The sequence below is a fragment of the Numenius arquata genome, chromosome 1 (assembly GCF_964106895.1).
Source record: "Numenius arquata chromosome 1, bNumArq3.hap1.1, whole genome shotgun sequence".
NCBI lineage: Eukaryota > Metazoa > Chordata > Aves > Charadriiformes > Scolopacidae > Numenius > Numenius arquata.
Window position 1 is genome coordinate 133,330,224 of NC_133576.1, and position 19,487 is coordinate 133,349,710.

Here is a 19,487-nt window from a genome sequence, read left to right on the forward strand (position 1 = left end):
AGATCAAGCGGTGTGTTACAGCACAGGGTGTGTTACTGTCAGCTGGGATTATTGAAACAACTTCAGCCCTCTTTTTCCTGTCTGTGGCAACCCCAAATCTGCCTGAGCACTACTATCAAGCTGCAGATTACATGAAAGCAGGCACTAGTAAGCTATGAAGGCTGTTTTTCATTGTATTTAGTGCCTTTTTTTTACACATACCACAAAGATTTTCATGCAACCTCTCATTTATACTCTAATATTTTTTATCTCAAATTGCGTAGCGATTTTAACTACTACCATTTCTTCTCCACAGGTGGAGAAACTGAGGCACTAATACCTTAAGACCTACATTTTCATGCTTGTTGACTTGCAAAACAGCAGCCCACCTCTTCAAGACTTCTAACAGCGTGAAATCTTATGAAACAGTGTTAGTGCATTTTGGTACTAGAATGATGGCTGCTCTGGAAGGTGATTACTAATTGTTTTAGGTTCCTTTTATGCTTGGCTATCTGGAGTTAGCCCCCTCTGCAGTTAGATCTACTTGTGCCACATATTTCTGTTTACAAGCTTTGGCAAGATATCAAGATGTTGCCATGGGGCTTGGATATGTAACTCCCATTGTTTCTAGTCACATAGTTAATCAGTGGAAAAGCCTGCAGAAGAACACAGGTTATTTGATTCCATGGCCTGGTGAGGGGTTTTTTGGTTTTTTGACCCCACTGCTTCTACATGTAGAGTTTGATTCTGTGCCATGGAGGTCAGTGAAAATACTATTGATTTGGTGGGAGCAAAATCAGGCTATCTATCAGGCTGCTAACAGTGTGCTGTGACAGAGCAATGCTGTAATTCTAGCAAGAGAAGAACACAGAATGAGTAACACGTTGTATAAAGAACTGCTTTTCTACAGCAGCTTTAATTCTGACATCAGCCTGTCCTGAAGCTGGTCTGTGTAGCTCAGTCCAGAGCAATTACATGGTGTGCTCGCTTGGTGAAGGCTCTGGGTGCCCTCCAGCGTGGTATACCGTGCTATGCCAAGTCCTTAGGCGGCAGCAGCAGGAGCATGGCCATGTGGAGCACCTGGGAAGTGATGGTTGAGAGCTTTGTTTGCCCAAGTGAGAAGCCTCGCTGGTGTTGTGCTTGGAAATGTGATTAATGTAAGAGTTTGTGGTGCCACATCTTGGAAGAGAGCCAGCGTTTGGGGTGGACCTGCTCCAGCATTCACAAACATAGATGGAGTAGCTGTGCTTCCTGCTCTTGCTGTGCTTCTTGTTATCTTTCTTCTGGGTCTTACCCTTTTGGGCCCTTTTCTGGGGCTGGAGGGGGCCTGGCTGTCTCACGTTTTTGCATATTACTCTGTTTCTGATGAACAGAGGTTTCCTGCTGGTGCGAATCCCAGTTTCATAGGCTACTCGAACATTTTGGTTGGTTCCTGTGAAGCTGACACCCTGACATTTCTTTGATTCATCACTTATTTCTTAGCTCTTAAGTGTTGCTGAACTGACTGATGCCCTTTTATTATTCCTCACTAGCTGTCAAGAAGAAGCAAAACTATAGTAGTGTACATGAGGCAGTGAAAGCTGGTGATGTAGAACAGCTTGCGTCAATGATAAAAAGTGGAGCCAGTATTAATGAGGTGGATTTGGTCCACAAATTCACACCGTTGCACTGTGCTGCGCACTCTGGAAGTCTGGAGGTAAAACATTATGTTAGTGTTCAGACACAGCAAGGTTTTATAAGGTTAATGTTTTCCTTCTTTGGGAGAGGCTGAACACAAAATTGCTAGCTTTGATCAAGCTAAATCAATAATCTCTGCCTGTTTTTCTCGTCAAATGTATTCGCCAAGAACAGAAGTACAGGATTTTAGGTTTTCATTTTGCCTTTCTGAAGCCCCAGGCAGTTTACAGAGTCAACGGTGCCAGATTTTACAAAATCAGTGATTTTCTTACTCTGAGCAAAGTGTGCCCTATGGCTTCCGTTCCAGACTCATGACCTTCTTTTGTCCCTGTTGTGTTTTTTCTTTCTCTTGGGACACCTAGAAAATCCTGCAAGATGTGTAAAATGTTTTGCAGGTGATTGAAACAGGCAAGAAGTGACACGAAAACATGTTCATTCTATTTACCAATGTCTCATCTCATGCCTCATGCTCTATAGAAATAGTCATAAGGCATTTTATTTTAATAAATAAAACTGTTGAATATTGATGGAGAAATCAGCAGGTGCTTGCACAAATGTTTTGAACTGCCAGGGGGACCGAGCTGCTGTATTCAGCACAACATTCACCTTCTTCTTGTAGCGTCCTTGTACAATCTTTATAGCAATCTAACCTTGAAGCAACGAGGCCACAAATAACCATATAAAAATTCATGTCCCAGAGGAAAGAATGTAAAGTTCTTGCTAAACTGGAGGAATAATAAGTGTAGCGCTGTTACTGGAATGTACAGAAACTGTCAAGAAATGCTGATCATCATGTTGTCAACCCTAAAAACAAATTGCTTACCCACCCTTTTCTGCCTCTATAAATTCTGCCGTTTTTCATTTGACTCTCCTACTTTGCAATCAGTGTATCAGGCTTTATTGAATTATCTGCCATCTATTTGTCGCTAAGCTCCTTTGTGAAAACAGTGGAGAAACCAGAGCTGTAGGCTGGCCTAAAAGAAGATAGTAAATCATAATAAGATATAATACAAAGTTTTCACTTAGCTAGTCCTCTAGCTGGTTTTGGATAGTCTATAAAACTTTCCATTGCAAGCAATAATATCTGCTGGAAAAAGGCGAATAGGCAAAAAAGCTGTGGAAGGATGAGAAGGGAGATGGGATTGCGTACACCTGAGGAGCCTAATAAATTACATGAGGCTTTAAATTTGGTTCATTGTATTTTTCCTGCCAGTAATTTTAGCTGGAATTCAAGTGAGCATATTTGCATTGTTTTGTCCAATGCTTTTACCTTATGCCGTGTGAATACTCTCACAGATTACATTTTAAGTTTGGAAGAGTAAAATCAAGAAGCCATACTGTAAAATCAGTGCTAGGGACTGAATTAGTAGGTTATTTGCACTTTTTGTACTGCTGGGTGAAACCTGGAAAGCATAACTTACCTGTAACTCCCTAATGCACAAGTGTCTGGCTAAGGGGTGCTCTGGGCATCATATTTCCATAATGAAGTATTCCAGTACTGTTTTGAAATGTAACAGCGACTGATAAATTATAGTTAAAACGTGCCTCAGATACCTGATAAGAATAGTTAACTGAAAACCTTTGGTTTTGGTTGGGCAGTGCCTTCACTGGTTGCTGTGGCACGGAGCTGATGTGGCCGAGGTGACTGTCAGAGGCTGGACAGCAGCTCACCTCGCGGCTATCCGAGGTCAGGACGCTTGCATGCAGGTACGTGTAAATACTCGCTCTCAAGCTAAAGCAAGTAGGGCAGACCTTCTGTTTAGACAAGTTCATTATGAGGATGAGCTGAGAGAGCGCCTAATGGAGCTGTGAGTATCTCATCGTGATGTCTTTACATCTGGAATCAAGTCACTCTTGTTAAAAACAGTGCATTCATTTGTGCTGTCTGCGCAAACAGATTTATTTTGCACAGTGTCATTGCCTTGAGGTCAGCCCAGCGCTGATCATCTGCTGGTCACCTCAAGTCTGTGTTGTGGGTTAACCTCAGCCAACAGCTGGGACCATGCAGCCGCCTGTTCATTTTTCCCCTTCCTCGAGGAGAGTGGGGAAAAGAGGGAGAAAAGGAGGGGAAAGGGGAAAAAAACCTTGTGGGTTGAGATAAAGGTAATTTAATAGAGCAATAATGTAATAATAATAATAATAATTATTATAATAACAACAGCAACAACAACAACAACAGAATATACAAGACACAAGTAACTTATAATAATAATAATAATAATAATAATAGAATATACAAGACACAAGTCACTTGCACCAGTCGGTAAATTGGTGAATTGGCACCGTCCTGAGCAGTGATCGCGAGTACCCCCCTCCTCCCTGGCTAAGCCCATTTATATAGGGAGCATGACGTCATTCTATCCATGCTCTTTCTTAGCTTCCGTGGGAAACTGAAAAAAGTCCTTGAAAAATATAGACATCACCTGGCAACAACTAAAATGATATGCATTATTGACATTCCTTTCATACCAAATCTGAAACACAGCAACCACTAGAAAAAAAAAAATTAACTATCCCAGCTGACACCAGGACATCCTGCTTGGTGATGTTTGCTTTTTCAGCTTGTGAACTGAACTTCTGCTTTGCATTTCTTTTAGGCTCTGTTAATAAATGGAGCAAACGCAGAAGCTCAAGATGATCGTGGGTGCACTCCGTCCCACTTGGCTGCAGCCCATGGGCAGTCTTACACCTTACAGACCATACTGCGAAGTGGAGCGGTGAGAGACTTTCACCTGCGATTCCTTCACGCAGAGCCAAAGTCTGGTATCTTTTTCCAAACAAAACACTCCCCAGCTTAAACTAAGATTTAGGACTGTAGACTAATTAGTGTTCATATGTTCCTGCTGGTGAATTTATTTTTAGGGTAAATTTCTTTTTTTCTTTTATTGTAAGATACATTAGAGAAATAATCCAAAAATCTAGAGAGAATCAATAATGTGAGTAAATCACGTTCCACTGAGGTTGTCATTAAATGAAGATCAGGCCCTGTGGTGGTTGTGATTTTTTTGCAGTTGTACAAATCTTCTGTAGTAAAGGAGATATAAACTTAAAAAAAAAAAAGCTAGATGCCTATTTAAGAAATAGTGACTAATGTAGTGATAGAAGTATGTCTAAAAATGCATCTTTTATATGTGTATTGTTTAAATAAAACCAAGAACCTGTGAAAAGTATGTGTTTTGAAACGGGAGCTGCATACGTGGTGTGAACTTTGAAAAAAACTATTTGATTTGTTTTAAATAGATTAACACAATGAACAGCTGATTCCTATTTATAAAATTTGTCTTGTGTCTAAGATTCATAAATGAACAAATTAACCTGCTGCTTTCATTTTAGAATGTAAATGTTTCAGACAGGAATGACTGGAAGCCTGTTCATTATGCTGCTTTTCATGGTCGCTTGGGGTGTTTGCAGCTTCTTGTTAGATGGGGAGCGTGCATAGATGATGTGGATAACAATGGAAACCTTCCAGGTATATCAGGATAAATAATACTTTTTTTTTTTTAACCTTTGATTTACAGTTTTGTGATATGATAATTGCAGCAAATTATAAGTAATGCACACCAGCAGCATTTTCTATTTGATTCCATGCAATCAACATAGTTATTCCATTTTTATGATGATGGGGGGAATTTATAAAAGCCAAAGTTATTTATCTGTTGGTGATAATATCCTGTTCACCTCCTGCTTCTGGAAAGAATCCGAGCTGATGGGTGCTGGGATGGGGAGCAGGCTGAGCCAGGCTGAGAGCGCTGTGTAGGTGGGTAACATCTCATACGCGTGTGATGGAACGCCTGTGCCAATGGGGGTGACAGGAGGAGAAGGGTGGGTGGAGCAGGAGGCAGTTTCAGCTGCTGTATGCTCCTTTTTGAATTTGTGCCAGGCTTTAATGGCTGGCCCAGTGTGATCAGATTCTGGCATGTTCATATGCAGCTTTTTGTATCCCACTGTTTCTTAACTGATTTGGTAAAACCCTTGTTCTCATTTACCTGCCATTTCTTCATCTTGATTTCTGGAATATCGGTATTCTGTATTATCTGTAACCTGTACTCTTTTCATAATCATGATCCTAGTCACGTTAGCACAAAAAATGGGCAGTATTTATTCCTTGCTCTTCATAGCTCTCAGTGTCCCTCTGCCTACCACGCCACTGCCTCCATATCCTCTGTAAGTTGAAGGCTATTGTTCATACCCCGTGTTCTCATTGCATCCTTCCCCTTTTAGCACTTTTCTTCTTATGGTTTGTCACATTATTTGTTCCAAATAACATATTCTTTTTTGGACTAGATGATCTTTATGGTCCCTTCCAACTCTAAAAATTCAGTGAAATTCAGTGAAAATTCTTCATAACTTGTTCAGAGTTATCTTTTAAAATCCCTTCTTAAATTCTTTTACCCCCTGTTAAGCATCACTTTTACCTAGTAAACTGCTATCTATGTTCTGTTTTGCAAACCTGGGTCTTGTTAAAGAATGGGAGGCTCCTGCAACCCAGCAGGACATGTGGTGTATTAGCAATAAGGGGTCATGATGAGAGGCACCCTGGTGGCAGTGTAGAAGGTAGCTTTATTTGCATTTGGGAACACCCTGATAACAAACCTTTATGGAGAGGTGGCAAATGCCATCACAGTTCTACTTAAATGCTCCTATATACTGGTTAGTAGAAAATTGTTTTTGTTGTTATTTTGACATGTACAGATCCTTGATCCTCCAGCATTTGTTCTGTTTCATTTGATCGTATTATAGAATCATAGAATCATAGAATGGTTAGAGTTGAAGGGACCTTAAAGATCATCGAGTTCTGACCCCCCTGCCACGGGCAGGGACACCTCCACTAGAGCAGGTTGCTCAAAGCCCCATCCAGCCTGGTCTTTATCATCCAAAGGAAATAAAATGCTTTGGAACATTGCTAGTAAAAGATTCATAAAGTGGTGTGATGTACAGACGAGCTTTTCCTCAGCCTCTGAAACAGCAAAGTGAACTTAAACCATCTTTACATAATTCAGCTTCAAGATTAGCTGGATAGTGCTCTAATTTTTCCTAACATTATACTGAAAGAAATTTACTGAGGTTGCAATGCCGTACACCTAAAACTTGGCTGCACCTTTCACATGTGTGTGTTATGGCAGAGGCTTTAATTACTTATAGCATGCTAATTTGGGGTGAGAACTGTGGCTCATTCAGTATACAGAACGGGCTGTGCTCATTAATTAAACATTTTGTTTTCTCTCTGTATTTGGTTTTCGGCCATATCAGTTTTTCATTTATTGCTCACTAGTTAAACCTGTTCTAAATATAATATTAATTTAATTGTAGTGCAACATTTGAATTTTATACAGTGTTTTTACACTCACCACTTTGAGAAGAGCAAAGAGTGAATAGTGTTAGCCTGATTTTATAGAAGGCGAGATGAAACACAGAGAAGTGGATACCAACACCAACTTCCCACTGCCTATTTGTGATGCCCGAGATAAGGTTTTTCAAAGTTCTCAGCATTAAGCTGTATATTTTGTGTTAACATCACAGTATTCTCTGTCTTTAGTTTCAACTGCAAGTGCTCAGCGTGCCTGAGGCTCATACAGCATTGTTATATGTCGGGCATTAGCTACTGAGAAACACACGGGTTAAAAGCCACCTATGAAAAGTTCCTTTATGTGCATAGGACAGACATCTGATTAAAAAACAAAGTTTCATCCCAAAAGATGAAGTTTTATCCATGAGATTTTAGATATCTGAAAGTGGATTTGTAAGGGTTGAGTCAGTATTTCACCAGCTGACTAGTAATCAGTACTTACTTTTAAGGTGGTACCTCTTCTTTTCACTTCTCCCTGAGTAACTAACTCACTGAAATAAAATTAAGATGGTGGGAAAAACTGCCCTGATTTCAGTGAAGCTCAGATTTTGTAGCTTTAAATTTTAGCAATCGTCTGTACCTAACTATTGTCATCTTGCCATAAAACCAATATCCATCACCTTTTAGAGCGGTTACGCTCTGAAAAGCTGTTGATAGTTTGCAACAGAGAAATTGATGTGCCAAAAAATAACTTAAGTGACATGGGTTTTTTTGGTCCTGGGTACATTGTTTATTAATGGTACATTGTTTATTAATTTCAGCCTGGAGAAGAGAAGGCTCCGGGGAGACCTCATAGCAGCCTTCCAATATCTGAAGGGAGCCTACAGGAGAGCCGGAGAGGGACTCTTTGTCAGAAAGTGTAGTGACAGGACAAGGGGTAATGGTTTTAAATTGGAAGAGGGGAGATTTAGATTAGATATTAGGAAGAAATTCTTTACTCTAAGGGTAGTGAAGCACTGGAACAGGTTGCCCAGGGAAGTTGTGGATGCCCCATCCCTGGAAGTGTTTAAGGCCAGGCTGGATGGGGCTTTGAGCAACCTACTCTAGTGGGAGGTGTCCCTGCCCATGGGAGGGCGTTGGAACTCGATGATCTTTTAAGGTCCCTTCCAACCCAAACCATTCCATGATTCTATGATTCTAACTATGAAGATAATTAGATTCTTACCTGGAGACAAACTAATCTTTTCACCTATAGAACATCAGCCAGCTTTTACAGAGCATTTTCATGGAGTGATAACACGTAATACGCATTTATTTGGCAACCTCTGTCCTTTAACGGGACTAGAGAATACAATAATTTCAAAATAATGAGCATGTGTTTTGTACCTCTTACTTTGTTGTAGGTCCAGCACTTTAGTAGTATTAAATAGCCTTGGTATATTTAAATAAGTATTAAATAATACTTTGGTATAGCCCAAAGGACAGCAGAGGAAACGACCTCCCCACAGGGAAGCAGTCACTGCTGTGGGGAGGATGAGCAGCCCCCCACACAGCAACCCTCTACAACAGCAGCAGGAAAGAAATGTAGGACAGAAGTACTGGGAAAAGATGCCTCTGTCATGGGTTGTACCTCCAAATACTTTAACCAGTAAAGCGAATGTCACTGTCCGCATTTTATAGGTGGGGTAACTGAGGTGCAGATGTGTGACAAAACTTGTTTCTGGTGACACAGTGGAGGTGGGACTAAAGGAGAAATGGCCTCAACTCCTAAACAAGGGCACCCCTTGCTGGCATTCTGTAATGAGTATTCTGAGGACAGCGAAGTCAGAGAGCTGCTGAGGAGTGACATTTGTGTTCATGGGGAAGATGAGACCTCAGTGACACGCTCTCCTAGCGAGTGCTCAAAGGTGTCTTGGCGGTGTTGTGTTGTCTCTTGCAACCAGCTCTGCCAGGCAATCTTCTTGAAGATCCTATCCTTGACTCTTTTACCTCCAGTTCATAGAGCTGAACTCTGTCCTGGGTAGGAGCCAAGAATCCTCTGTCCAGCTGGTGCTTGTTGTGCCATGTTGGATGGCTCAGGTGCTGGTAGATGAGCTAGATCTAACTAGTCATGAGAGCACTGCTCTGCTCTGATGGACTTTGTTTCACCCTGTGCTGTAGCTCACCTGTCAGCAGCGGAAGGACACTTGCATTGCTTTAAGTTCCTGGTCAGTAAAATGGCCAGTGTCGCGCACACATTGAAAGCCAGGAATGATCAAGGAGAGACTCCAAGGGACTTGGCTGAACGGTTCTATAAAGATAATATTCTGCAATATATTGACAGTGTGGAAAAAGAGGAGGAGCATCCAGAGACACAGGAAGGTGAGTGTGGATCAAGATACTGTTAAAATAGTCATTGTAATTCTATACAAATGCTTGATTCTGAAAACTTGTATAAGCAGAAGTGTAACATTTAAATTACCAATATAAGGAAGACCTATTCCTTTCAATGCTTACAACGCTTACTGGTAGCTAGGACGGGGAAACTCAATGTGATTTTATAAATGTCTTAGGTTTACCCATTATTGAAATAAAACATGTCATGCTATGTTGAACTATGAATACCAAGTTATCCGTATTCTTAGACTCCAGTAGACATTCAGATGAGCTGTATAATTTTCATGAGTTTTCAGATTTGCCTGCTCAGAAATCCCTACTTGCATTGAATAGGAACTTAGCCCGAAAATGTCCCACTGAAATGAAGGTTACTTGCTCACCAGCAGTGCTGCTGCAGTCAGAGGAGCTAAAGGATACAAGTGTGGCAAGGTCTGTAAGGAGAGCCTTCAGCAGAGCAAGGATATGGGAACTGCTCCTTCACCTCTCTACTTTTTCCAGACACTTACTGTCCTTGTCTGCTAGTCTTTTGTCATTATACATATATGTATATATGTCAGTAGTCCCCGTATATAAAAAATAATTGGAAAAAAAAAATTGTCTGTATGGGTAGTTTTTAAGTAAGAAGTGAAATAGTTTATATATATATGGTTAGACTGAAATTCAAAATAGACAAATGACTCCAGTTACCACCCATAAAACAACATCAACTGTAAAACAAAGGTATACTTGTTATTTCAGGTTTACAAAGTTAATCTCTCAACCGTATAAGATGCCTGTAGTTGTAACCAAGACATGTTTAATCAAGTCTATAATGAACAGTGCTAGTTATGCAGCTGCATTTTAAATGATTGAGGGTGCCTTAACCTGGCTAACTACAGCTGTGAAGTGCCCGTGCATAAGTTGCTATCAGAGAGGCAAGCAGTGAGAGGCAGCTGAGAGCAGGTTTAGTGGAATTACTGGCATCTGTTTGGAAATATTATATATATATTTCATTTTCAGTTTTAGCTTTCCCAGCCCATGATGCTGCTTTCAAAGGGGACTTGTTAGTGCTTAGAAGATTAGTGAGAAGTGGAGTAATCAATATTAATGAACGGGATGATAAGGGATCCACTCTCATGCACAAAGGTCAGTAATTATGATCTGTGTTTCAGCTTGTTACTGTTTGTTGCTGACTTGTTTACTTAGTTTTTCAGGTGGCTGCTCATCAGATAAACTTCATGAAAAACAGCATCTCGTTTCTTAAGGGCTAAAATGGGCAACCCTGAAAAACAGATTTTGTGACATTTGTATGTGTCAGTAGGTGTCACTTTAAAGTAGGTGTCACTTTAAAAACAAAGTAACCAAGCTGAAGTCAAGAAAAAAGAGTTTGTATTAAAGAGAAAACAACATCTCAACTGAAAACTAAATAGTAGGTTTTGGGTTTTTTTTTGTCAGGTGAGATGTGACTTTTAGACACGTTGGATAGCTAGGTATAAGAATGATTTGTATTGTGGCCTGGGCCTTTATTTACTGAGCATATCAGTACTGTGGAGATGTGTTGTAAAAACCACAACAAAGCAGTCTGGTAGTACGCTGTGAAGGAAGGTAAACTGCTGGTATCTAACACCCTGATATGTAGCGGAGTGTTGGTGTTACAGAAAAATGATCCTGTTGTGTTTGAGGGCTTCACAGGAATGGCTGGAAGAATAGGAGAGGAAAGGAGGAGGGAGGTATTCTTGTAATATGCTTTTAGCACTATTTCCCATATTTCTTTTTGAATACATATAAATGATAGAATTTTTCAAAACATAATTAAAGTTCTCATGAAAATTGGTATGTATTGATTTTAAAAGTGTTTTCTACATTTTTTCCCACCCTCTTTTCTTGGAATGGTGCTAATCTACAATTGTTTCATCCCCAATCTTTACATGCAATGCTGGTATTATGGGGAAATACTATGTCTGATTGTAATTTCATTTCCTTATCTCAGTAAGAAAACAAATAAGGCAAACATCCAAAGGGGGTGCTGTCAAGAAATGGATTTCTTCTTCCTTGAGGAAAACTGCTTACCGGTTTCAGCTAGACATGCCAAATACCATCTTCCATATGTGAGACATCATTCCTGGGACCCCGTGGGATGAGCAGTAGCCATGCTGCATCACATGACTAAGAAAGGATTAGCAAAGAAGTGTTGCCTTCAGTGTCTGACCCAGGAAATGATGTACCTATAGCTCCAGCACAAAGCCCTGGATTCTATCCTTCTCCATGAGACAGGAGAGAAGGTCTCCAGCAGAGCACACACCAGATATTGGGGCAACCAGTTGTGTCTGCCCAGAGTTGGAGAGAGGTGACACTGTTTTGCTGCAAATCTATGACATATATAGGACTTACTGCAACATTATTCGAGTGGCTCATGCTCAGCGTATGAGACTGGGCAAGTTTAGTTTCACTCTTGTCCAGGAAGAGAGTTGCCTGTAAATTTCTGGAACTAGAAAGAGACACAAAACCACATTGTGTGATCTTCCCCAAAACTGCATGTACCCATGTGACTCGAGCATCTTGAAATACAGGCTTGTGCTGAAATAGTATCTCCCATGGTGTGTTAGTGAACCCGGCCTCTGGCATGTCAAATAATGACAAGAGGGGGATGTTTTAGGTGTGAAACACTTCAGTTGTATATTACTGACTCGTGTGTGCCTTCCTTCCCTTAGCTGCTGGGCAGGGGCATATCCACTGCTTACAGTGGTTGATGGAAATGGGAGCCGATTGTGACATTACAAATGACGCTGGAGAGACTCCAAAGGATGTAGCCAAGAGGTAGCAGTACATTTCCTGTAGCTTTGTCATTTATTTACTTACCAATTATTTATCAATATCATGTCAGCTTTATTGGAATTAATCCTGATTTTCAGTGATGGATCAAGCACAGATCAGGCCCATGAATTCCGGCTCTGAGTGATAAGCAAAGATGTATTGTAGCTATAAAAGGTTTTAATTTTCACTTAATTTAATATTTTTTTTTAGCAAGGTCAGACATAAAAGATGAAAAGTAGCTGATCTGCAAAAGGAAAGCTGTGAGCCAGTATGCTCCTGCTGCACAAAGTAAATGAGAGCTAGCAAAGACCAATTGAATTTTGCATTAATGAAAATAATTCAGTTTCTGATGAGATTCAGTTAAGAAAACCTGCAAAGGAAAAGATACCTCTGATGTGGGAGTCACTGTCATACGATTTCATTGAGGCAGAACTCATGCTGTCAGAATACGACAAAAAGCAGAATAGCTGCTTATAGTTTGTGTACCAGTGCTTCCTTTAATCCTGAAACCCTCTCCAATAAATGGGAACATGAAGAGTTTCAGAGAGTTTCTATCAAATGCAGGGAGCGTGGCTGCATTTTTCCAGATAACGGGGATATTTCAGTGTAGGTTAATTGTTCTCTGTGCAGATTTGCCCAACCGGCAGCTGTGGAACTCTTGACGCAAGGAACTGGAGACAGTAACTCTAGTGATGAAGAACTAGACGCAAACAGCATAAAGTTTTTTGAAAGACATGGAGTGGAAGGGAGTACAGATAGCAAAGAAGATTTAACCCTGGATAAAGCAGAGAAAAGAAACGCACGCAGTAAGCACTGTCTTTCCATCACTCCTTATTTGAAAAAGTTGGTATAAAGACACTATAGTCCTAGTTGCACAGTTTCTGCCAACTCCTGTGATTTTTTATTGCAAGATGAGATAGTTGACAGGCTGTCTGTACCACTGAGCATTCAAACAAATTGTGGAAAATTAGAAAGCATAGCAGAGGGCAATTAGATCATAATTGTTCCACTGTTTTAATCCATGTTGGTGAAGCCATATTGGATTGCTGCTTGTTTTTGAGATATGTCTGCTGTGTGGGTGTCAGGCGTAGCTCAGTATTTGCTAAGCAGTGTGATTTCTGCTCTGTGTTTGTGAGACTATTTTCCAGACTATTAGATTCCAGCATGACTGTCTCCTCCATGCATTTTACCTACCTGGAGAACTCTGTCTTACAGTAAGGGCCTTTCGCAAGATTCAAGAACTTCAACACCTTCTAGAAATTGCCTACAGCAACTACAGACAGCTGGGAGGAATAACTGAAGAGGAGAAGAAGATGAAAAAAGAAGAAAGGGAAGCTGAGAAGTAAGATTAACTTGTCCTACTGATGTTTAACTCTGTGAGGCCCATTTTAAAGCTGCCTTTAAGTCTAACTTACACTCAAGTTGTTTTGGCCATTCTGTCCTTTCCACTTACCAACTTTAGCCAGGCGAAAAAGAAACAGACTTCAGCACTTTATTTGTCTGACCGTTTCTAGACTTCTACCACCAGGATCAGCCCCATAGCACAAGTGTTTGATGGAGCCACACTTCTTGTGCAAGATTATCTGCCCAGCCTTCAGGTTTTCCTGCAGCATATGTGCAGTAGGTCTGATGAGTCCTGGCTGTTTCGTTTGCGTTGAGGATGCCAAATACTTGTATGCAGTTTAATAAATCTGAAAAAAGGCATTAGTCTTAGCATGGCTTGGGTGGAAGTGCATATACAGTAGGAATTATTCGGTGACCTGCTATATTTCTGTGTCAAGGGCAATATATTTCTGTGCTCAAGAAAGCATTAGCTCATATCCAGACCACAGAAAAAAGAAATCTCAGCAAACTTGTCCATGCATGTGAAGCACTTTTCATAGAGTCTGTCTAATTCTCAGGATCTCCATTAAATGAAAGGGTTCTGTTAGATTGGTCAGGTGATCTGATGGGCAGACTCTCTTCAGTTTCAAAGAAAAGCCTTTCTGTCTATCAAAGATTTAGAGCTTAAACAACAATGCATCATCCAAAAGACAGCCCTGTCTCCACCTTTACTTGTCAAAGATTTGGCTACCCACTGTTCTCAGTGTCTCTGGATAACCACGTCCGTTATGTGTTTGGGCCACCCCAAACCACTGTCTTTATTTGGTCACTGGGAGGTGACTGTATCCAGAGAGCTTGCACGCCATCAAGACGACAGCAGACTTGACAGTCTGTGTAGATCTGGAGCAGGTAATAGGTGTCACAGACAGGAATTAAATAGTTCTTTTCACAGCTGTATATGAGCCAAGAAACTGAGGCCAGGATTTCTTCTGGTTGCAGATCACACTTTGACTCAGCCCAGGCTGAAACTCCATCTTCCTTAACTTGGATGTGTCTGTACTGTAGATATCTGCATCCAAATTAGTTACCTGGAGCTCTGTTTTAGACTCCTTGCAGAGATGTAGCCACTTTCAGGGCATAATTAGACATGTGCTTCAGGATGAGATTCATCACTACTAGGAGTGTCTCTCCTGGTTTTAAAGGAGGAGGGTGATCCGCTGAGATGTTGATGCCTACGTTGGAAGGTCAGAGCAATCTGTTTGCAATGATGGAAAAGTCATTGTTGACTAATGGCAGAAATTAGAGTTCATTTTAGATAGAGCAACTACTCAAAATCTGTCTACTAGAGGGCTCTAATAAGGCTCTTTAAGGAATTTTGTTTTCTGTGGTATGTGTGGCTAAACTAGAAAAACTGTGAGAATTTCTGAAGGGTCTCTTTCATCTGTGGAGGCCAGAGAGCATCCCTAGCTCTACATTGGCCGTTTGAAATGGAAATACAGCTTCTCAGCGTACCTTCCTACCCTTCTCAGGGTACCTGCCTGTGGATAAACTCCAAGATGCTTGTATCATATGCCAGAAAACCTCATTACTTTAATTTTGCTAGATGAAAGGCAGGAGTTACCACTTGGGAAGGCTACTGTAGCAGATTTTGAAGATTCCCACTTTAGTGCATGTTTTTTGACTGTAAGAGGCCCGTTGTGAACCACTGCCCAGTGCTTTGACCAGGCTGCTTTGCGTGGAAAAAATTGCCACTGTGTGTGTCATTAATCTGAAGGTTGCAAGAAGTCAGCCTGTCCTCCTGAGCACTGATTTCCCTGCATAAGCAGGGACCATTCTTACAGTGTCGGTCAGGCTGGTACAGCCCGGTAGCTTTGGGATGCGTGAGTCAGAAATGCTTCAGTCTGGGAAATGCGGTAGCTCTTGCCGAGAGCTTTCCTGCTGTGCTGTTTGAATCTATGGGGCAGATGTCTCCCTTTTCCTTTTACCAATTTTCCATCTTTGTAGCTGTGCTAATTCGTGCTGGTACAGGGGAGAGCCAGCTCAACTCAAATGACTCAGTTGCTGAGGTCAATTGCTGTTATAATAGGAATATATGTGAATTCTGTCTCAGCTAACCAGTTCCAGGAATCCCAATTAATTTAGGAGCCGTTGTGGGTGTGACCAAGGAGATCTTGTACAACTGTTTATCAGCCAGTGCTTCAGTTTCCCTTGAGTAAATGTCAGGCAGGCTGTCATTTGAGTATTCGTCATCTGTGGCTAAGCCAATCCGTAGGAAGGATGTAGAAGCACCGCATGTAAACGAAAAAGCTGGTCCTGACTCCTCCAGAATCCCAGTTTTGTGCTTTTTCCCTGTTTCATACTAAACTTTTTTGCTCCTCGGGCTCCTCGCCCTCTTCCACAGCTGGAGATGGGCCTGGGTTACAGCCTGCCCAAGACCCTGGCTCAGTGTGTGGGAAGACGTCTCCATCTCGTGGCCAGATTGCACTGCGCACAGCTGGCAGCGAAGAAGGAAAAACAGCTATTTAGAGCTGTTTCTAAGAGTTCTGAGCTGGGAGCTCGCTGTAGCTCACCCTAGCACAGCTGGTGCGAGGGGTGCCGCGCTGCTTTCTGCTGTGACTTAGCAAAGGCACAAGACCCCGTGGAGTAGCCAGGGCAGGTTTGGATGTGCTTCACGCTCTGCTTGTCTCCTTTGCTTTTGGCAGGGCTGTGAGGGAGCTGGAGGCCCAGCTGGAATACGAGCGAGTCAGGCGGGAGAAGCTGGAGAGCCAGCTGGATGACTACCGTGCTGAGATAAACCACCTTAGAGAGAGCCTGGAGAAAACTCGCGTCCCCCCTGCTCTCCCTCTGGTGAGTGCCACACGAACTCCCCCAACGCGTGGGACAGAGGCTGCTGCCTGTTGTTTCAGCATCTTTGTTCTCACTAAGATTTCCAGGCATGGTGCTAGGGAATGCTGGAGTAAATGGGCCAACAGCTTTTAGCTTGGGACACTGAAGTGAGCAGTAGCTTCTGTCATGTCCTGACAGTGTCTCTGCTGTGAAATGATATGTTCCCCTTCGTAGCCTGACAGAGAAGCACCAATATTGTCATGGAATTGTCACAGAATTGTCGGAGTTGGAAGGGACCTCTAGAGATCATCATCTAGTCCAACTCCCCTGCCGAAGCAGGATTGCCCAGAGCACATTACTCAGGACTGCGTCAGGGCGGGTCTTGAAAATCTCCAGAGAAGGGGACTCCACGACCTCCCTGGGCAGCCTGTTCCAGGGCTCTGTCACCCTCACCGTGAAGAAGTTTTTCTTTATATTCAAATGGAACTTCCTATGTTCCAGCTTGTGCCTGTTGCCCCTCATCCTCTCACTGGCAACCATTGAAAAGAGTCTGGCTCCATCATCCTTCAACCCACCCTTTAGGTACTTGTAAACATAGATAAGGTCTCCCCTCAGCCTTCTCTTCTCCAGGCTAAAGAGTCCCAGCTCTCTCAGCCTTTCCTTGTAAGGGAGATGCTCCAATCCCTTAATCATGTTCGTTGCCCTTCGCTGGACTCTCTCCAGTAGTTCCCTGTCTCTCTTGAATTGGGGAGCCCAGAACTGGATGCAGTATTCCAGTTGTGGCCTCACCAGTGCAGAGTAGAGGGGAAGAATGACCTCCCTCGACCTACTGGCCACACTCTTCCTTATGCAGCCCAGGATCCCATTGGCCCTCTTGGCAACAAGGGCACATTGCTGGCTCATGGACAGTTTGCTATCCACCAGGACTCCCAGATCCTTCTCCTCAGTAGTGCTTTCCAGAAGATCCACCCCTAACCTATATTGGTGCCTGGGGTTCTTCCTCCCCAGGTACAGGACCCTACATTTGCCCTTGTTGAACCTCATTAGGTTCTTCTCTGCCCAGCTCTCCAGCCTGTCCAGGTCACGCTGGATGGCAGCACAGCCCTCTGGAGTGTCGGCCACCCCTCCCAGTTTGGTATCATCGGCAAACTTGCTGAGGATATACTCTGTCGCCTCATCCAGGTCATTGATGAATATGTTGAACAGGACTGGGCCGAGTACTGACCGCTGGGGGGGGCCTCCAACTTGACCCTGCTCCATTAATTACAACCCTCTGAGTTCTGTCACACAGCCAGCTCTCAATCCACCTCACTGCCCCCTCATCTAGCCCACACTTCCTTAATTTTCTAATGAGGATGTTATGGGAGACAGTGTCAAAAGCCTTTCTGAAGTCAAGGTAGATGACATCTGCTGCTCTCCCCTCATCCAGCCATCCAGTTGTAACGTCATAGAAGGCTATCGGATTGCTCAAGCATGATTTACCCTTGGTAAATCCATGTTGACCACTTCCAATAACTTCTTGATCTTCAGTGTGTTTGGAGATGACATCTAGAACGAGTCGCTCCATTATTTTCCCAGGGACAGAGGTGAGACTAATCGGCCTGTAGTTCCCTGGGTCGTCCTTCTTGCCCTTTTTGTAGACTGTTGTGATATTTGCCTTCCTCCAGTCCTCAGGCACTTCACCTGTTCTCCAAGACCTCTCAAAAATGATGGGGAGTGGCTCAGCAATAACATCTACCAGTTCTCTCAGCACTCATGGGTGCATCCCATCAGGGCTCATGGACTTATGGATGTCTAGTTTGGCCAAGTGGTCTCTAACCCAGTCCTCCCCAAGAGAGGGAAGTCTTCCTCTCTCCAGACCTTCCCCCTTGTCTCCAGGGGCTGGGATTCATGAGGGGCAGCTTTGGCAGTGAAGACCGAAGCAAAGAAGGCATTCAGCATTCAGCAACTCCGCCTTCTCTGTGTCTTCCACCACCAAGGCACCCACCTCATTCTTCAGTGGGCCTACATTTTCCCTAGCCTTCCTTTTTTTATTGATATACTGAAAAAAACTCTTCTTGTTATTTTTAACTGTGGTAGCCAAATTAAGTTCTGCTTGGGCTTTTGCCCTTCTAATTTTTTCCCTGCATATCTTCATCATATTCTTCATCTTCATATTTACAAAAGGGAGTGGACTGATCCCCGAGTACTTCTACACTGCATATGCAGTGACTGACAGTTCATCTTGGCTGGTAACTGGTATCTGAGACTGGGCTGGTGCTTCATGAGGGGTGTTGTCACCACCTAAAGGGTCACCCGGCCTGCAGGTGTGTAAAGATTGCAACAGTGGGTTTGTAGGACTCTGTAATACACAAGGACACAGAGTCTTACTTATAAAGATATATAATATTGGTATGAAAGGAATTAGAGATTTCAGAAGGGGCTAAGCCATCCCAGAGGGAGGACAAACTGATCCCAGAGGGGGATTCAACTGTCCCCAAAAGAGGGGAGGGTAAACTGAACCCCAAAAGTGGGCCCAGGGAGGGACCAAGAAAATAAAGTCTCACTTCAAAGATGATCTGCGTCACAGAGTCTGGAGTCAGGCAGGCGGCCCTGGTGGGAGGCCAAGATCTCGTAGGAAGTTTGTGTGGAGAATTCAGCATGTTTAGGAGAGGAAAAGCATGTGCAGCATGGGAAGTGCCTGATTTTGGATTAGAAATTAAGCCCTTTTTATATCAGAGATATAAGAAGGTGGAGGACACTGCAAGTAGCCAATAGATGCTGATGCTCCTATTTCTAATTTTCTACTTTCCACCTGTAACAGCCAATAGGTGATGAGGTTTCTATTCTTTCAGACCATTTTTTATTTTCCCAGACTATTTTCCACCTTTTCAGACGATAAGTTGCCTTTACAGTCCCTTGTTTTTGCACTTATTGGCGCTATCCCTGGATGCCTCTGGTTCTTGGGTACCACAGCGGTACTTCCAAGAGGCCAGCTGCACTTCTGCACTCTTCAAGGATGTTTCTGGTTCCTGCCCGCACAGTTCCCAGGCTGGCAGACGCATTCTCTGTCAGTATTTTCCAGCAGGCAGTTTCTTCTGCTCAGTAATTTTCCCCTTCTAACCAGGCCGCCTTTCTGGCTGCTCACATCACAACCTGATGTGTCAACCCCTCACCCCCAGCTGGCACAGTGTGTAGCAATTGCAGCTACAAGCTATTTCTTTTGCTTCAGAATTCTCTTTTAGAA

At 42.7% G+C, this 19,487-nt stretch overlaps 1 protein-coding gene across 1 annotated transcript; it reads left to right on the plus strand.

Moving 5' to 3' along the window:
• Window positions 1-1,486: 1,486 nt before the first annotated feature.
• On the plus strand, window positions 1,487-16,414 carry ANKRD42 (ankyrin repeat domain 42). The gene is made up of 10 exons (XM_074152446.1): window positions 1,487-1,675; window positions 3,256-3,363; window positions 4,254-4,373; window positions 4,990-5,125; window positions 9,104-9,304; window positions 10,319-10,444; window positions 12,010-12,115; window positions 12,743-12,918; window positions 13,328-13,454; window positions 16,138-16,414. Exons 1-10 carry the CDS (start codon window positions 1,487-1,489, stop codon window positions 16,412-16,414), a joined length of 1,566 nt encoding a protein of 521 aa, XP_074008547.1.
• Window positions 16,415-19,487: the final 3,073 nt, after the last annotated feature.

Excerpts from the sequence above, each read along its gene's own strand:
- ANKRD42 (XM_074152446.1), top strand. The coding sequence starts at position 1,487 with ATGCCCTTTTATTATTCCTCACTAGCTGTCAAGAAGAAGCAAAACTAT. Across the intron at positions 3,364-4,253 it reads GTCAGGACGCTTGCATGCAG|GCTCTGTTAATAAATGGAGC; the intron begins GTACGTGTAAAT and ends CATTTCTTTTAG. Across the intron at positions 10,445-12,009 it reads ATCCACTCTCATGCACAAAG|CTGCTGGGCAGGGGCATATC; the intron begins GTCAGTAATTAT and ends TCCTTCCCTTAG.